This window comes from Pan paniscus, chromosome 21 (assembly GCF_029289425.2).
Source record: "Pan paniscus chromosome 21, NHGRI_mPanPan1-v2.0_pri, whole genome shotgun sequence".
NCBI classification, from domain to species: Eukaryota; Metazoa; Chordata; class Mammalia; order Primates; family Hominidae; genus Pan; species Pan paniscus.
This window is the reverse complement of record NC_073270.2, coordinates 55,579,715-55,597,534: the sequence shown is the minus strand read 5'-3', so window position 1 is coordinate 55,597,534 and position 17,820 is coordinate 55,579,715. Positions and strand designations below refer to the sequence as shown.

The window sequence follows — 17,820 nt, the reverse complement described above, 5'->3', positions numbered from 1 at the left end:
CGAACATGTGACCCTGCTGCCCAGCTCCCCAGCCATGTCACAAGACCAAATGCAGACACACTGAGCAAGGCTGTCCGCTCTCAGAGGGGGGAACCCAGACTATGCTCAGCATGGGCACTTTTTCAGCACTAGATCTGGTACCTTCTGAGAGACAACTGCCTCAACCTAGTGAGGTTGCTTCTCACTATGCAATTCTGGGAAATCCTGGACGGGGCTCATGGGAAGTGCTCACGGGAATGGCTTCAGATGGAGGGGCTTTCTACAATATCCACAATAGAGGTCTTGGCCCTGCTTCCCCCACCACAGGCTTCGTGGGAATCCCAGAGGAAAGTTTCTCCGTCACTCCCCCTCTCCATCTCTAATCTGTCAAGAAGACTTTTTGTTACGGTGACTGAAAAGTCTTGTAAATAATAAGAAGACAATGGTACAGTGTACGCGTGCACACAGGCAGGGCAGTTAGCTGAGCAGAGTTACTCCCTCCCAAGCTTAAACTAAATCATTCCAATCAGCAATGCCCCACTAGGGATCTTCAAAAGTCTTTAGGATAGTTTTGATTCATTTCAGAGATACAAATTAACTCAGAGTAAGATTCTATGGCAGAAATCCTTACCAAAAATAAATACACAGAGAGAGAACAGAACAGTACCACACCCAGGAAGCAATGTGGAGAAACATTTCCCCTGTCTGAAAAGCAGTCGCATGGGTGTTACAGTATGAAGGATTTACCTGTCTGTCATGTTGAGTTTAGAGATTACATCAGCCTGTAAAATAAAACACACAAACACACAGACACACACAAAAAAAACCCTGGAGAACAGCCAAGATTTAAATGTCCATTAGTGCTTTATTAAAACTAATAAGGACATTAATCTTCAGTTCCCAAACCACTTGAAAAATAAAGGCTCCTAAGCCTTAGCTGAAACATGCATTCCATCAGCATGCAACGAGAGTATGGAAAAGAATGGTACATTCTTCAAGCCCAATTAACTGTAGTTTCCTTAAGATTATTCTTACTTAATACTAGAAGCTGAGCAATGAAGAAAGCTGCATGACAGACAGATTTATTCTGGTGCCATCAAAGCTGCAATATAGGTGAAAATCCGATGGAATGGGCTTTGGCTATTGAGAGAAGAAAGCAGCTGATGTGTTAAAGAAATCTGCCAGTCACTCAGATACCTGACCCTCAACTTAATTTTCAGAACTGAGACAGGCAAACTTTCTGCAACTGACAATAAAGGAAAAGAATGTGACATGCATGGACATGCATAATACAAAACTACAGATACTACCTTCCTAGGGATGTTTGGTCTAAATTAATTTGAAGTCTAAAGTAGAGACCACCCAACTGATGCCACTGGGAAGTGGTTTAGCAATTGTGGAAAATCCAGAGTATATAATTCTACAGGTAGACAGCTTAGAATTGAGTGAAGAGATTCAGCATCACCTTTGATTTTATTATTTCTCCAATGCCAGCAGAAAAGCACATCTTTGATTTTTTAAATACAAATTTTTATCAAAAAACAGCATTCAACCCCAATTCAGTCTACCTGACAACACAACTGTTTGAAGTTCTTGATGGCATATATTTGGCTTCATTTTTAGGTATTCTAATTTAAGACAGTATTGGTTTGCAAATAAACTCAAATACTTTGGGGGGGATTATGGAAAAGATTTACTCAATTCCAGACACCAAAGGTCTTGGAGGACACTTTGAAACAATTTAGCATGCCTCTACTGTGCCTCATATGAAGCTAGGATTTCCTTCCAGAAGGAATTTACCTTAAGGGTGAAACCCAGGCCCCACAAAGTGGCCCCATTTCACCTTCCCACCTCCCTGCACTAGCTCTAAGAATGTAAGACTTTCAAAGTGTTTCAAAGATGATTTTCTTACCTGACCCAGAAAATAAATTCCTCCACCTACTACAAAAGCGGAGATTGCCGTCCCAAAAACAGCAAACAGGGTGATGGAACCAATATTTTGAAAGAAGTTACCCTGTTTGAAAGAGCAGAAATCAGGGAAATGATTAGAAAAGCCATTCCTGTCAGTGAAGGCACGGCCTGCACACCTGGCCCTCCGTGCAGACTTGATTCTCTGTAAAAGGCACCACTGCCCATCCTGTGTGGCAAGCTGGGAGCCTGGGAGTCTTCCTGCACCCCCGCACTTACTGCAGTGTCCCATCACTCACACCATCTTTCATCTGGAACACCGCATAGCTTCGCACAAGTCTCCTCAACCCCCCAGGGCCCCTTTCCCTCCACTCTCCCGTCTTTCCAGAATGATCTTCCCAAAAGACAAATCTGATTGTGCTGCCTTCACCTGGACCCCTACTTCCACTTAAAATGCAGCTAGCCCCCACCCTGAATGATTTGACTCCTGGGGAGGCCTCTGGGCTCATCTGGCACCATGCTCGCCTTTGTTCTCTGGGTTCCAGTCCCACTGGTGGCTTCGAGCAGGTTGTGCTCCCTCTTTGCTTGTTAAGCTTTCATCATCCCAAGATCTCAGGACATTTCAACTCTTCCCAGATCCTAGTCTGTGCTCTCAGTGCACAGTCACCCTCTCTTGTAGCAGTTGACAAGACTGCAATTTTGCACTTATTCATGTACTGATGTCTTACCTTCCCATGAAGCTGCAGGCTCATTCTGGGCAATGACCCCACCTGCTTTCGCACAACACGGTCCCTGACATAATGCCCGTCAGATGGAAGATGCCCAACAGACAGGCACTGAAGGAATTAACTGTGTTTCACATCCAAATTCCACACTATTAGGATACCAAGATACACTATCAGATATTCCTTTTTCCTGGCCAGGTCTTTTAAACAATTTTACTTCACTCTATTAGTATCATCATTAACTATGTCAGATAAAATGTTTCTATCTATACTTCACAGCGTTTAAGATAAAATATTCAAGTCCAAGCAGCATGGTAGCATCTTTCAAATTTCCATAAAATTAAGGAAATTAAGCTATTTATTATAACCCTATGAACTCCACTTAGGAGCTACCAAGAGTCTTTGATCACCCCCGATTGTGGTTGTGAACAAGAATCTTGTTTTTAGCTCAGAAATCACCAAACCATGGACATCGAGACCTGCTATTTTAAAGCCCACTTGTGAAAGAGTGTCCTCAGCTGAACACTGACTGCCCCACTAAGCCCACCTCCTAGAAGCTGCAATTTTGACTTGGCTACCTATCATCTGACATTCAATTCCTTTGTTTGGCATATCAGTCTTTACTGCACAAAGAATTTTAAAACACAATGATTTGGTTTTTCAAAACAAAGGGCTTTCAATCTATGAGTTGCTCTTTGCAAATCGCTGTTTTCTTTTGTTATTTAAAAACAGATTAGGCTGGGCTCGGTGGCTCAAACCTGTAATCCCAGCACTTTGGGAGGCCAAGGCGGGTGGATCACCTAAGGTCAGGAGTTCGAGACCAACCTGACCAACATGGAGAAACCCCATCTCTACTAAAAATACAAAATTAGCTGGTGTGGTTATGGGCACCTGTAATCCCAGCTACTCGGGAGGCTGAGGCAGGAGAATCGCTTGAACCCAGGGGGCCGAGGTTGCAGTGAGCCGAGTTCGCGCCATTGCACTCCAGCCTGGGCAAACAAGAGCAAAACACCATCTCAAAAAAAAAAAAAAAAAAAAAAAAAACAGACTAATCAGTTTTGACCTGTTTGCAGAGATCTAATGTTGATATAATTTATATATTTGGTTAATATTAATCTGGATCCTGAACATTTACCCAAATTAAAGTTACCATAATACAAGAACTTTCCTCTGCTACATAAAGCAAATTTATCTGTTTCTCTCTGACATAATTAACATCCTGTGATTTGTGTAATATTTGTAATTCAAAGAACCAGTTGCTGCCTAGCTAATGCATATCAACTGATGATAATCTTACTGTAATCTGTATTCTAAGTCCAAATTTACATTAGCAAATATCACAATATTAAAACAAAATATTCAAACTTTACTTCCTATCATCTTTGGGGGAGGGTAGAAAGTGGATAGAAGTTTCAGAAGTAGCATTTCATAATCCTATCAGTCCCTTTCATATAAATTGTCACATTTTCTGCTGGAAAGTCATCTTCAACAAAATGTTTTTCTAAAAAACTATTACTTTCCTCAAATTTTGAACAAGTTTCTCTTCCTTCCCTCTTAAAAAAAAAAACAGAAAATAAAAACTTTACATGCTCTAATATTCAAAATGTCATGTTTTTAAGTCAAAATCAAGTCAATTTCCTCAGCATGTTTTGAAATATTTTCATATCTGCTTACAGTTAAGATTTGTTTACAAAGTGAAAGGAAAGACATGGTGACCTTCAACTTATGTTTCCTTGTTAAAAATTATCTGATGTCAGTAACAGTTTGTAAGACTTGCGAATATTTTTTACATTAAATTTCCTTTTCACTTTTTCTTTGGATAGATGCACAATAAAACAATAACTTAAAAAAAATCTGGGCTGAACATCTTAATATGCTTTTGTTTTAGTACAGGAAAATTAAAGACTTAATTTCTATGTTTTTACCAAACATTTCTAGACAAATCTAACTCATTTTTTAAAATTATGTATTTATTTTATACCATGTCAACGACAAATTAAGTTTATTTTTATTTATTTATTTTTGAGACAAAGTCTCCCTCTATCACTCAGGCTGGAGTGCAGTGGCGTGATCTCAGCTCACTGCAAGCTCCACCTCCCGAGTTCAAGCTATTCTCATGATTCTCATGCTTCAGCCTCCAGAGTAGCTGGGATTACAGGCACGCACCACCACGACCGGCTAATTTTTGTATGTTTAGTAGAGATGGGGTTTCACCATGTTGGCCAGACTGGTCTTGAACTCCTGGCCTCAAGTGATCCACCCACCTCGGCCTCTCAAAGTGCTGGGATTATAGGCATGAGCCACTGGGCCCGACCATATTAAGCTTAATAAATTATTATTACTACTACTGGTGGTAATATTGTTATTAATAATAAATGACATTTTTATCATTAATAACAAGCAGCAGCACTCCATTTATTTAGTGTGGTGGGTGGTGCTTTGCCTACGTTCTTTCATCTAGTGTGACTCTCAAAGCACCCTGGGAGGTAGGGTTTTGGGGTTTTTGGTTTCTACTTTACCAAAAAGAAACCTGCAGGGGGCAGCGCATGATTAGATCTGTGTTGTGTCTCTGGCTTTTCTCTCTCCAAGGGCTGGCCTAAACTTTCCAATCTTCACAGTTTTTTAAAAAATCACATTCACAAAATAGCTGCTGTATTATTAATACTAGTATTTTAAGTTGAATCACTTTATTTTAAAACTTAAATACATTTATGTTTAAAGAAAACTCACAGACAAGGAAAAAACCATGCACGCACACAAGCAGGCTTAAAAGTGAGAAGCTCCTGCTCAGGCAGAAAGACTCACACTAGGGGACGAGTGTGGTGGCTCATGCCTGTAACCCCAGCACTTTGGGAGGCCAAGGTGGGTGGATCACTTGAGGTCAGGAGTTCGAGACCAGCCTGGCCAACATGGTAAAACCCCGTCCGTCTCTACTAAAACGACAAAAATTAGCCGGGCAAGGTGGCGTGTGCCTGTAATCCCAGCTACTCAGGAGGCTGAGGCAGAAGAATCACTTGAACCCACAAGGTGGAGGTTGCAGTGAGCCGAGATCATGCCACTGCACTCCAGCCTGGGTGACAGAGTGAGACTCCATCTCAAAAAAAAAAAAAAAAAAAACTCACACTGGGAGTTGCAAGGCAATGGCCGTCAAGGCCAAGCCAAAGCAGAGAAGTGGGTAGGGGCCAGTGCCACTGCTCGCCAAGACAGGGAGGCAAGAATGGGCAGGCAACTGTGGGACTAGGCAGGGAAGGATGGGGCTCCAGCCTGGGAAGGAGAAGCTGGACCAGGGAGTGGGCGAGGAGCGATAGAGGTTGAGGGATGAAGGGGAATATCAAGCTGGGGTCTGAGGCCAGGGGAGGGCACCGAGAGGGAGACATGGAAGGATGGATGGGCCTGAGAAGGTTAGAAAGGCCCCAGTGGGGGAGCTGAAAGAAACAAAAGTCCTGGGGCACATGTCCCCGTCGTCCCAGGACACAGTCTATCTTCTTTACATCTATCAGTCTGTGTCCAGGAAGACGAGTCAATGCATCATCTGTGAGCCACTTAACATCACTTCAGCCATCTTCCTGGGCAAAGCACCCATTTATGGCAAACACTGGCTCAGTGAGCCACACTGCCTGAAACCATTAAAGCAGCCAATTCATCATGTCTGCTCCTCTCCAGAAGTCAGGCACTGCAGTCCAGCTTCCACTGAGCACAACCAGGAAGGAGCAGAGCTGCTGCTGCTGCTGCTAAATTATACCCAAGCTTTTAAGGAACTTGCCTTACAAACATGAGAAACTGTCCAGACCAAAGCACCAATGTGTGCCTGAGTCTCACCTTGTGTAATGAATATCCAGACTCAAAGATAATAGGGGGAAGCAGGAGGAGGAAAAACATGTTTGGACGAAACATTTCTTCTTCCTGTAAATAGAAAATGAGTATCTTAAGAGGCATGGAATTTGTGTAATTAAGAAATAAATTAATCAATAAAGAGCCAAAATAATTATTCTCTCAGGGCCTGGCCTAGTGGAAACATATAATGTTTAAATAACTACCTGATAATAAAATCAAGCAGAATGAGAGATTCCCCCACCAAAAAAAAAAAATGAAACTGTATTTTATTATTTTTATCATTATTATTATTATTATTATTTTGAGACAGAGTCTTTCTTGCTCTGTTGCCCAGGCTGAAGTGGAGTGGTGCAATCACAGCTCCCTGTAGCCTCAACCTCCTGGGCTCAAGTGATCCTCTCACTTCAGCTTCCTGAGTAGCTGGGACTACACGTGCGTGCTACCATGCTGGGCTAATTTTTTTTTTTTTTTTTTTTTTTTTTTTTAAGATACAGGGTCCCGCTATGTTGCCCAGGCTGGTCTCAAACTCCTAGCCTCAAGCAATCCTCCCACCTCAGCTTCCCCAAATGCTGGGATTACAGGCATGAGCCACCATGCGTGGCCAAGACAAGGATTTTAAAGGTGATCAGTGAAAAGAAACAGCACAACAAACTACTTCCAAACACACATACACAGTAGTATGTTTTTTATTCCTTAGTACAGAAAGAAAATTAATCTGAATACAGAAAATTTCAATTCTGGTTGCAGACTTTCAAAAACAACTCCACAAATTGGAATCCTCCAGGAAAAAGGTAATGGCAAGCCCTAAAACAATCCACTCAGAGGAACAGTAAATCCTATATATGGTTAAAATAGCTCTGCCTTCTTTCTGCTTATCACAGACAACTCTGCCATTTTCCAAAGTCTGATGTGATAAAACAGTCCACACTGGATGCTCTTTCGACTTGAGACTTCGATACAAAGACAGCCCCTTACCATGTGTCTTGCTATAAAATACCTGAGGCTGGGTAATTTACAAAGGAAAAACGTTTATTTGGCTCATGATTCTGCTGTCTGGAAAAGTTCAAGACTGGGTATCTGATAAGAACTTTAGGCTGCTTCCACTCATGGGGGAAGAGAAGGGGAGCCAGAGTGTGCAGAGATCCATGGCAAGAGAGGAAGAAAGCGGGGGCGGGGATGGGACCAGGCTGTTTTTAACAGCCAGCTGTATAGGGAACGAACAGAGCAACAACTCATTCACCTCCCTCCCCCAGCAAGGGCATCAGTCTATCCATGAGGGTCCACCCCCATGACCCAAACACTTCCAACACTGGAATCAAATTTCAGCATGAGGTTTGGGGAGACAAATGCCCAAACCATAGCACCATGCTTCCAGATTTGATTATTAAGTGCCACTATGAAAGGTGTTTCTAGAATACAGCCATCTTTGGAGGGGTGAAACAATAACAATTTCATTTTCTATATTATTAATATATCTCTCTAGTTGTTGGTAGAATTTTGGGGAAATATATATTGGTCCTCAAGCCCAAAATGGTTATGTGTAATACACAGTCTATTTAAAAATGCAAAATCAGGCCCTTTTTCATATGAATATTTTCCCATGTCACAATTTTGACAGTCTGATTTCTTGTCAAAATGCCTATTCCAAAGAATGCCTAAATGTATTCTTACAAATGTACAGCTGTTACCATAAAGACTAAAAGAAATTCAAAAAAGGCTCAAAATAGAAGCAAATGATGACTTCTGAAATGCCTTATTAAGTCTTAAAATAGCAGCATGTACAACAAGCTCAAGCTCATGATTCAGACTGGGACTGTGTGAAAAAAAATGAGCCGAGCTCTGTGTTTTACGGGGCAACCTATTCTCAGGATCTGTGCAGCAGGACCACTATATACAGCCTTTTGGAGGTATAAAAACTAGCCCCCCCCACCCCAGGAAAAAGGAGAATCTACCTATAGTGGGGTTATATAGTGTCCCCCAACCCCAATCACAATTCATGGCCACCAGGAACCTCAGAGTGTGACCTTATTTGGAAATAGGGTCTCTGAAGATCTAATGAAGGTAAGGATCTAGATGACCTTACACTGGATAAGGGAAGGCCAAAGGCAGCAAACATCGACTTGTAAGAGACAGAACAAGGCACATAGACACGTGGAGAAGAATGCCATGTGAGCACAGAGACAAAGACAGGAGTGATGCGGCCACAAGCCAAGGAAAACCGGGGCCACCAGAAGCTGGAAGCTACAACGAAGAATTCTTTTCTAGAGTCTTTGGGAGGGAACCTGGTCCTGTTGATACCTTGACTTCTCACTTCTGGCCTCCAGAATTGTGAGAAAACAAATCTCTGTTGTTTTAGGCCACTTAGTTTTTGATAATTTGTTACTGCAGCCCTTATGAACACACTGCCTTTCAGGGAAATAGTGTTACAGTTCCTTTTGGCAATGGCTCCCCCAAAATGCTCTGAGGTGATTTTAGGTGGCACTTGAGCAGTGTGTGTCAAATACCACTGACCTCATGGATTGAGAGAGTCAGCCCCTTTTGATTATTTCTTCAGGCCCAAATAAATCCAAGACACCTTAGGATGGCAATACCGCTTCTAAGGGCTCTCTCCAACGTGCTGATCTCCCTCGACAGAGAGCAGACTTGACCTCTGATGCTTCAGCAGGCATCTGTACTACTTCATTTTTATCATGTTTACAAAACAATATTAGTTTCTGAATTGAAATAGTACTGTAATGTTGCCTTGAAAATAAACATGGCCAGGCGTGGTGGCTCATGCCTGTAATCCCAGCACTTTGGGAGGCCAAGGTGGATGGATCATGAGGTCAGGAGCTCGAGACCAGCCTGGCCAATTTGGTGAAACCCCATCTCTACTAAAAATACAAAAATTAGCCAGGCGTGGTGGCAGGCACCTGTAATTCTAGCTACTCAGGAGGTTGAGGCAGGAGAACTGCTTGAACCTGGGAGGCGGAGGTTGCAGTGAGCTGAGACCACGCCATTGCACTCCAGCCTGGATAACATAGTGAGACTCTGCTCCCCACCACTCCCCAGCAAAAAAAAAAAAAAAAAAAAGAAAATAAATATATAGGCCATGTGGCTCAATCCTGTAATCCTAACACTTTGGAAGGCCAAGGTGGGAGGATCACTTGAGCTCAGGAGCTCGAGAACAGCCTGGGTAGCATAGTGACATCGTGTCTCTACAAAAAATTTTTTTAAAAATTAGCCACACCCAGGCGCAGTGGCTCACACCTGTACTCCCAGCACTTTGGGAGGACAAGGTGGGTGGATTACTTGAGGTCAGGAGTTCGAGACCAGCCTGGCTAACATGGTGAGACCCTGTCTCTACTAAAAATACAAAAATTAGCTGGGCATGGTGGCACATGCCTGTTCTCTTGCCCAGCTACTCAGGAGGCTGAGACACGAGAATCACTTGAACCCGGGAGGCAGAGGTTGCAGTGAGCCGAGATCGTGCCACTGCACTCTAGCCCGGACAACCAAGAGAGACTCTGTCTCAAAAAAAGAAAATAAGAAATAAATAAATAATTTATATATATATATACATATAATTAAAAAGCAAGTTGATAGAAAAATATTAAGCACATGATAATACAGGTAGAAGGCAGACCCAGCAGGTCAGTTTGCAATCAGAACTTCAGGGAAAGAAACCACCAGCTCCTCTTGTTTTTCTGACTTCCCACTGCTCCCTGCACATCTGGTTTCCAGGCAGGTATCCTGCTTCTCACTCTGACTCTCCACAAATGCAGGCTCCTCCAGGAAGCCTGCCCCAACTTTTTTTTTTTTTTTTTTAGAGACAGGGTCTTGCTCTGTTGCCCAGGCTGGACTGCAGTGGTGCAATTATAACTCACTGCAGCCTCAAGCGATCCTCCTGGGCTCAAGCGATCCTCCTGCCTCAGCCTCCCAAGTAGCTGGGACTACAGGTGCGTGCCACCACGTCCAGCTACTTTTTCGTATTTTTAGAAGAGATGAGGTTTCACCATGTTCGCCAGGCTGGTCTCAAACTCCTGACCTCAGAGGATCCACGCGACTCAGCCTCTCAAAATTCTGGGATTACAGGCATGAGCCACCGCACCCGCCCAAAATCTAACAATTTTTAATTGTTTTAAAGTCAATTCAAATTTTGATCTTTTTTTTTTTTTGTATTTTTTTAGAGACAGAGTTTCACCATGTTGCCCACGCTGGTCTCGAGCTCCTGAGCTCAGGTGATCCACCCACGTTGGCCTCCCAAAATGCTGGGATTATAGGCATGAGCTGCCAACACCCAGCCTTGATCAAATGATTTTTAAATCAGATCAAACAAAATGGGTTAGTGGGCAAAATCTACACATCAGGCTATATCCAGCCTAGGAATAGAAAAAGGCTCTTCAGTCATGACCCACTCTTGGGTGGTTAAATGTAACCAAGTAGCAGGAAGGCAGAGATCCCACATGCAATGCGCTCCAGTGGGGCCTCCCCAGCAGAGGTGTGTCTTATCACTCTCCAGAGCTCAATATACATTTTGAAAATTTATTTAATATATAAAATATTTCATTACTACTATTTATAACAGCTTCAAATTGTGTTTTACGTTAGTCTATAAGGTTTGTCTTGCTAATTTTACACTCTACAGTTTCACAGGTCAATTAATCCTAGCACCTAGGAGCTTCATCAAAGTAGGAAGGGCTTAAATGTGATCAATTTTAGCCATATAATTCTTTATTATTTTGAAATGAATCTTATTTCCCTCCACAAAATCAATTTTGTAGCATACTTATTAATCTCGCCCTACTCAACATGGATACTCAAGTTTATGTTGAAATTCCAGTTTCATTGAGTACTTGCACCCCAGGATGATGTTCATACTCTAACAACCTCTTTAACACAAGGGTATATATATCAGCAAACTGAGGACGGGGTGGTATGGTGGAGAAAACACTGCATATTCAGGCCAGAGGGTTTGGACACAAGACTCCACTCGGCCACTTTCTTTCTAGCTCTGTGACACTGAATACATCCCAATCTCCCTGAGTGTCACTTTTTTCATCTGTAAAAACGAGGTGATGATATTACAATACCCAGACAATCCACCTCACATGACTGTCATGAGAATAACATGAGCTACAATATATAAAGTACTGTGTCTCACAGTACTGGACAAGTATGTTTTATTATCCTCAGTTGTCAAAATGGAATTGGGAGCAATAAACAGTATTTAATGTTTAATGCTAATTAGAGAATTTTCCTGCCTAAAAAAGTAGGTTAGTCTAGGATTACAAAAATGCCAAGTATAATAACAAAAAAAAAATGACATTGGCGCCCATGTTCACTTGAAACAGCATGAGACTTATGCTTTTGCAAAAACTCAGATGTAAAGGCATCAACCTGTATCTAATAAAAAAATTAAAAAGTAATGGGATATATAATATAATAATATAAATAACTCCACTGATAGCCAAGTAATTACAAAAAAGCCAGCATAATGATCAATGTTACTAAAATTAAGAACAACCAAACGGCAAACCTACCTTCCAATTCGCCAGTTTTTTAAACTCTATAATTTTTATAACTGCTCCCATGAGAATACCTACAAGAGAAAATGTAAACTTTAACATAAATTTAAGATATGAGAAAGATTACTCAAATTTAAGACATGACACAGCCTCGGGAGGTCCTGACGACATGTGCCCAAGGTGGTTGGGGCACAGCTTCGTTTTGTACATTTTAGGGAAACATGAGACATCTATCACATGAATTTCTCACTCACATCTCAGGCAAACACACTAAAATGAAATACAAAAGTCAGGCTGTGGGGGAGGAAAAGTATTTTAAAGCAAGACCCAAGGACACTCTGCCTGGTGAAGATTTACCGCCTATCATTTTTACTATATCCACCCATTTTCAATGTGAAATGCAGAGTTTACAAGCTAAGTTTGCCGTGTACTGTTTATTTCCATCATTTTCAAAAAAGAATCTATGATCACTTTCTCAGACTCAAACAGCAGTTCCATGTTGAATATTTAGCTAGAAAAACACAAATGCTGAAAATAACCTAAAGTAAAAGTTCTGTGAAATTCCTGGAAGAAAACAGACCATCTAAGTTCAGGCATGTTTCCATAAAGCTGACAGGCTCATCACTCTCATAAAGTGGCTACCAAAAATAATTCTCAAAGAAGCAGCATGGGCACAATTTATGATTGCTCTGCTACTCCCTAGATAAATGACTCTTAACCCTCTGTTGGTTCACCAGAATCACCATGGGAACTTTTTATAAAATAAAGACGCCCAAGTAGAACTCCAGACCTACTCATTGTAGGGTAGGAGTTCACAATCTCGGTAGGAGGTGACACAATCACAATCTCGGGTAGGAGGTGACACAAAGCAAGCCTGCAGGCCATTCCATGGATGCTTCAAAACGAAGACTTCACTTTCCCATGGAGGAAGGAGCTTTCGCCATCAACGAGAAGATGGAAGCACAGCTTACTAGGTGGGCAGGAGACAATACCAGAACACAGAAGTTGAGCAGGAAAAGGACGTGCACTAACACTATCTCAGGGTGGGTAGTTTCAGGTGAAGAGGGGAGATAAGTTCATTTTCACTTTATAAACCTCCATGCTATTTGAATTGTTATATAGTATTAAAAAATAATAAAATTATTTTGAAAAAGAGGAAGGACCCAAGACAAAATAAAGCTGAGCTATAAAAGGAGTCAATGAATACACATTCCCTTGCCAGGGGGCATGGAGCATGGATTCGAACCCATCTCCTGCTACAGTTCCCCAACAGCTCCCATGTTCTTATTTTTTCAGGTTGTAATTACATTTTAAGGAGCTTTTACATGTTTTATTGGCCAAATAGTATGCGGATACTATGTAAAATGTCATAAATAAGACAAAAGCCCCTTTAGATCATACCCCACTTCCACCCCCATCTTCGTTCTCTCTCTTCCTGGCCCAAGGTAACAAACTATCTTGGAAAGTTTGGGAAATATTATATCAGGCCCTTCTCTATCCTCTTACATATATATATTTAACTGAACAGTACCAGGGTGTGAGTGTTTGTGTGTGTGTGTGTGTAAGTGTATGCATGGCACACCTCAGTGTATTTATTTATATAAAATTTATGGTAGTATAATGTATCATCCTACTACTTGCTATTTTGCTCAACGTTAAGTCTTAGAGATCTAGTCAGGGATTATTATGTATAGATTTGCTTCATTCCTTTTAATAGCTGGGCAGGATAGTATAAAAATGCCACACAGAACCGACCGCGCGTGGTGGCTCACGCCTGTAATCCCAGCACGTTAGGGGGCTGAAGCGGGCAGATACCTGAGGTCAGGAGTTCGAGACCAGCCTGGCCAACATGGTGAAATACAGTCTCTACTAAAAAAATACAAAAATTAGCCGGGCGTGGCGGGCGCCTCTAATCCTAGCTATTCAGGAGGCTGAGGTAGGAGAATCGCTTGAACCCAGGAGGCAAAGGTTGCAGTGAGCTGAGATCATGCCACTGCACTCCAGCCTGGTGGACAGAGTGAGACTCCATCTCAAAATATTATATAAAATAAAATGAAAATAAAAATAATAAAAAATAAATTGAATAGATATTTTGGAAAAGAAGATATACAAATGGCTGAGAAACACATGAAAAGATGTTCAACATCATAAATCATTAGGGAAATGCAAATAAAAACTACAATGAGATACCACTCCATACCCACTAGGATGGTTATGTAAACCAGAGTATCTGAGACAAGTCTCAGTCAAGTTAGGAAGTTTATTTTGCCAACGTTAAGGATGACCACCCTTGACACAGCCTCAGGAGGTCCTGACGACATGTGCCCAAGGTGGTCGGGGCACAGCTTCGCTTTATACATTTTAGGGAGACATGAGACATCTATCAACAGTGTAAGATGTACATTGGTTTGGTCTGGAAAGGTGGGACAACTAGAAGCAGGGAAGGGGCTTCCAGGTCACAGATAAATAAGAGACAAACAGTTTCATTCTTTTGAGTTTCTGATTAGCCTTTCCAAAGGAAGCAATCAGATATGCATTTATCTCAACAAAGAGAGGGGTGACTTTGAGTTCTGTCCTTTGTCCACAAGGATTTTCTTGTGTACAAATTGAGAGGGAGGTATGTAACTTTTTTATCTTAGTAGCTATCTTTTTAGAAATAGAATGGGAGGCAGGTTTGTCCTAAGCAGCTCCCAGATTGACTTTTCCCTTTAGCTTAGTGATTTTAGGGTCCCAAGATTTGTCTTCCTTTCACAGTTATAATTTTAAAAATGAGAAATAAGTGTTGGCAAGGATATAGAGAAATTGGAACACGCACTCATTGCTGATGGGAATGTAAAATGGGGCAACCACCATGGAAAACAGTTTGGCAATTCCTCAAAAGTTACCTTATGACCCAGCAATTCTACTCAAAGAAACTGAAAACATGTTCATGTAAAAACCTGTACACAGATGTTCCTAACAGCAGTATTTCAAACAGTCACAGGGTGGAAAGAGGCCGGGTGTGGTGGCTCACGCCTGTAATCCCAGCACTTTGGGAGGCGCAGGTGGGTGGATTGCTTGAGGTCAGTTCAAGACCAGCCTGAACAACATGGTGAAACCCCGTCTCTACTAAAAATACAAAAATTATCTGCGCATGGTGGTATGCACCTGCAGTCCCAGCTACTTGGGAGGCAAGAGAATCGCTGGAACCTGGGAGGCGGCGGTTGCAGTAGGCCGAGATTGCGCCACTGCACTCCAGCCTGGGTGACAAAGTGAGACTCCGTTTCAAAAAAAAAGTGGGAAGAACCCAAATGTCCATCAACTAATGAGTGAATAAACAAAATGTGGTATATCCATACAATGTAATATTATTCAGCAATGAAAAGGAATGAAGTACTTGTACCTGCCAGAACATGGAAGAATCTTGAAAATACACCAAGTGAAAGAAGCCAGACACAAAAGACCATATATTTTACCATTCCGTTTATATGAAATGTCCACAATAGACAAATCTACAGGGACAGTAATGGTTGCCCAGGGATAGGGAGGAGAGCTAAAGGGCATGTGGTTTCTTTTTGAGGTGATAAAAATGTCCTGAAATTGACTGTGGTGATGGCTGCACGACTCTGAACATACTAAAAATTGTTGTACATTTAAAATGGGTGAATTGGCTGGGCGTGGTGGCTCATGCCTGTAATCCCAGCACTTTGGGAGGCTGAGGTCAGGAGTTCAAGACCAGCCTGGTCAACACAGTGAAACCCCGTCTCTACTAAAAATACAAAAAAAGTAGTTGGGCGTGGTGGCGGACACCTGTAATTACAGCTACTGGGGAGGCTGAGGCAGGAAAATCGCTTGAACCCAGGAGGCGGAGGTTGCAGTAAGCTGAGATTGTAGCACTGCACTCCAGCCTGGGTGATAGAGCAAGACTCCATCTCAAAAAAAAAAAAAAAGGTGAATTGTGTGGCATACAAAGTACATCTCAATAAAGCTGTTGCCAAATAAAAAGTACCACAGATTGTATGACTCTATTTCTTTATATGAAATGTCCAGGACAGGCAAATTCACAGACAGAAAGTAGATTGGTGGTTTCCAGGGGATGGGAGAAGGGAGAAATGTGGAAATGGGGAGTGACTGCTAATGGGTATGAGTTTCTTTTTGGGGTAATGAAAATGTTCTGGAATTAGGTAGAGGTGATGGTAGTACAACTCTGTGAATATACTAAAAAACTCTGAATTGTGCACTTTAAGATGGTGACATTTATGATATGTGAATTATATTGTACCTTTTTTTTAAAATCACAACCTTTTGAACCATTGCCCCACTGATGGTTGCCTCCAACTGTTTGCTATTAACAGTGGTGCTGCATTGAACATGCTTGTACATGCCACTCTGTGTTAAGAGTATCTCCCTGTGGAAGACATTCACAAAAAAAACCCACAAAAACCCAGACTATCTCCCTAGGGCAGATCCAGAGACTACAAATGGCAGGTTTACAAAGCATGAGCATTTTTAACTCTGAAAATATTGCCAAATTATCCTCCAAAGTGGTTGTACCGACTTACACTTCCACAAGAAAGCGTCCCACATCCTCAGTTGCGCTGGATAATCATCAGATGTTAACATTTCTGCCAACATAGTGGGCAAAAAATTGTACTTTAATGTTTCAATTTGTATTTGATTCAATTTGCATTCAGCAATCATCCTGATTACTAGGGAAGTTAAACCTCTTTCCATGGTTTCAGGCTTCATTTTTAAAGCTTAGTGTTTTTCTGCTTTACTAAAACCTCAACTTTCTTTTTCCCTTCTAAATGTATACCAAACCTTAATGCCATGATTACCTCGTTTATAATCACACATGAAGCAGTTACATTTAAAAATCAGTAATTATTCTATTGCCCAAGCCTGCGTCTTTTTATTATTTATGATGTACTAGGAAGCGTTGTAAAATACAATGTGATATTATTGTTATTATTACTTAAATAATCCTTTGTGCAGCATTAAACTGGCAAACTACCACTTTACCTCTTGAGATTGAGGCTCAAAGTTAGGTCAAATCAATCTACCCAACAGAGAAAATGAATGTATTTCACACAACTGGCCACCAGATATTATATATGGCATATATATAGTGTGTGTGTGTATATATATAGTGTATACATATATATACACTGTATATATAGTGTGTGTATATAGATATACTGTGTATATATAGTGTATATATAGTGCATATAGTGTGTATATACAGTGTGTATATATATATATATAGTGTGTGTATATATATATATATATAGTGTGTGTATATATATATATATATAGTGTGTGTATATATATATAGAGAGAGAGAGAGAGAGACAAACTAATATTACAAGCGTGCACCACCACGCCCGGCTAATTTTTGTATTTTTAGCAGAGACGGAGTTTCACCATGTTGGCCAAGCTGGTCTTGAACTCCCAACCTCAGGTGATCCGCCTGTCTCAGCCTCCCAAAGTGCTGGGATTACAGGCATGAGCCACTGCGCCCAGCTTATATTTAAAAATATTCACAAAAAAATAGAAATTGTAAAAGAGTGAGGTTAAAAATAAATAGAAACACAAGTTCTAACATTTTCCTTTGCTCCTAGTTGATCTTTGTGCATACAACTAATTAAGGACACCCCTCAATTCATTCAGAGGATCAGGAGCAATTAATGATTATTTGTTGAGCTGCTTCTTTCAGATTTGTCACTTTCAATTACTTCTAATCCTCAAAAGAACACTGTAGGAAAGCTCAGAGAGTTTAAGAAGCTTTTCTGAGAGCTTAGGGCCAGTAAGGATGCTGGCCCGTTGGCTCGGGTGCATCCTACCATCTCATCATGCTAAAGACACAGGAGACTGCACTACTGCAGGCT

General features: G+C 41.3%; 1 protein-coding gene across 2 annotated transcripts in view; it reads right to left on the bottom strand.

Moving 5' to 3' along the window:
• The window catches only part of SLC9A8 (solute carrier family 9 member A8), a 79,366-nt gene that overhangs the window by 40,553 nt on the left and 20,993 nt on the right, over positions 1-17,820 (bottom strand). For both annotated transcript variants that reach the window (XM_003809261.5, XM_034947719.3), the window contains exons 4-7: positions 11,969-12,027; positions 6,432-6,515; positions 1,892-1,993; positions 727-761 (exon numbers count right to left, since the gene is read on the bottom strand). In XM_003809261.5, coding sequence (XP_003809309.1) covers positions 727-761; positions 1,892-1,993; positions 6,432-6,515; positions 11,969-12,027 — 280 coding nt within the window. The remainder of the gene's footprint in view (positions 1-726; positions 762-1,891; positions 1,994-6,431; positions 6,516-11,968; positions 12,028-17,820) is intronic.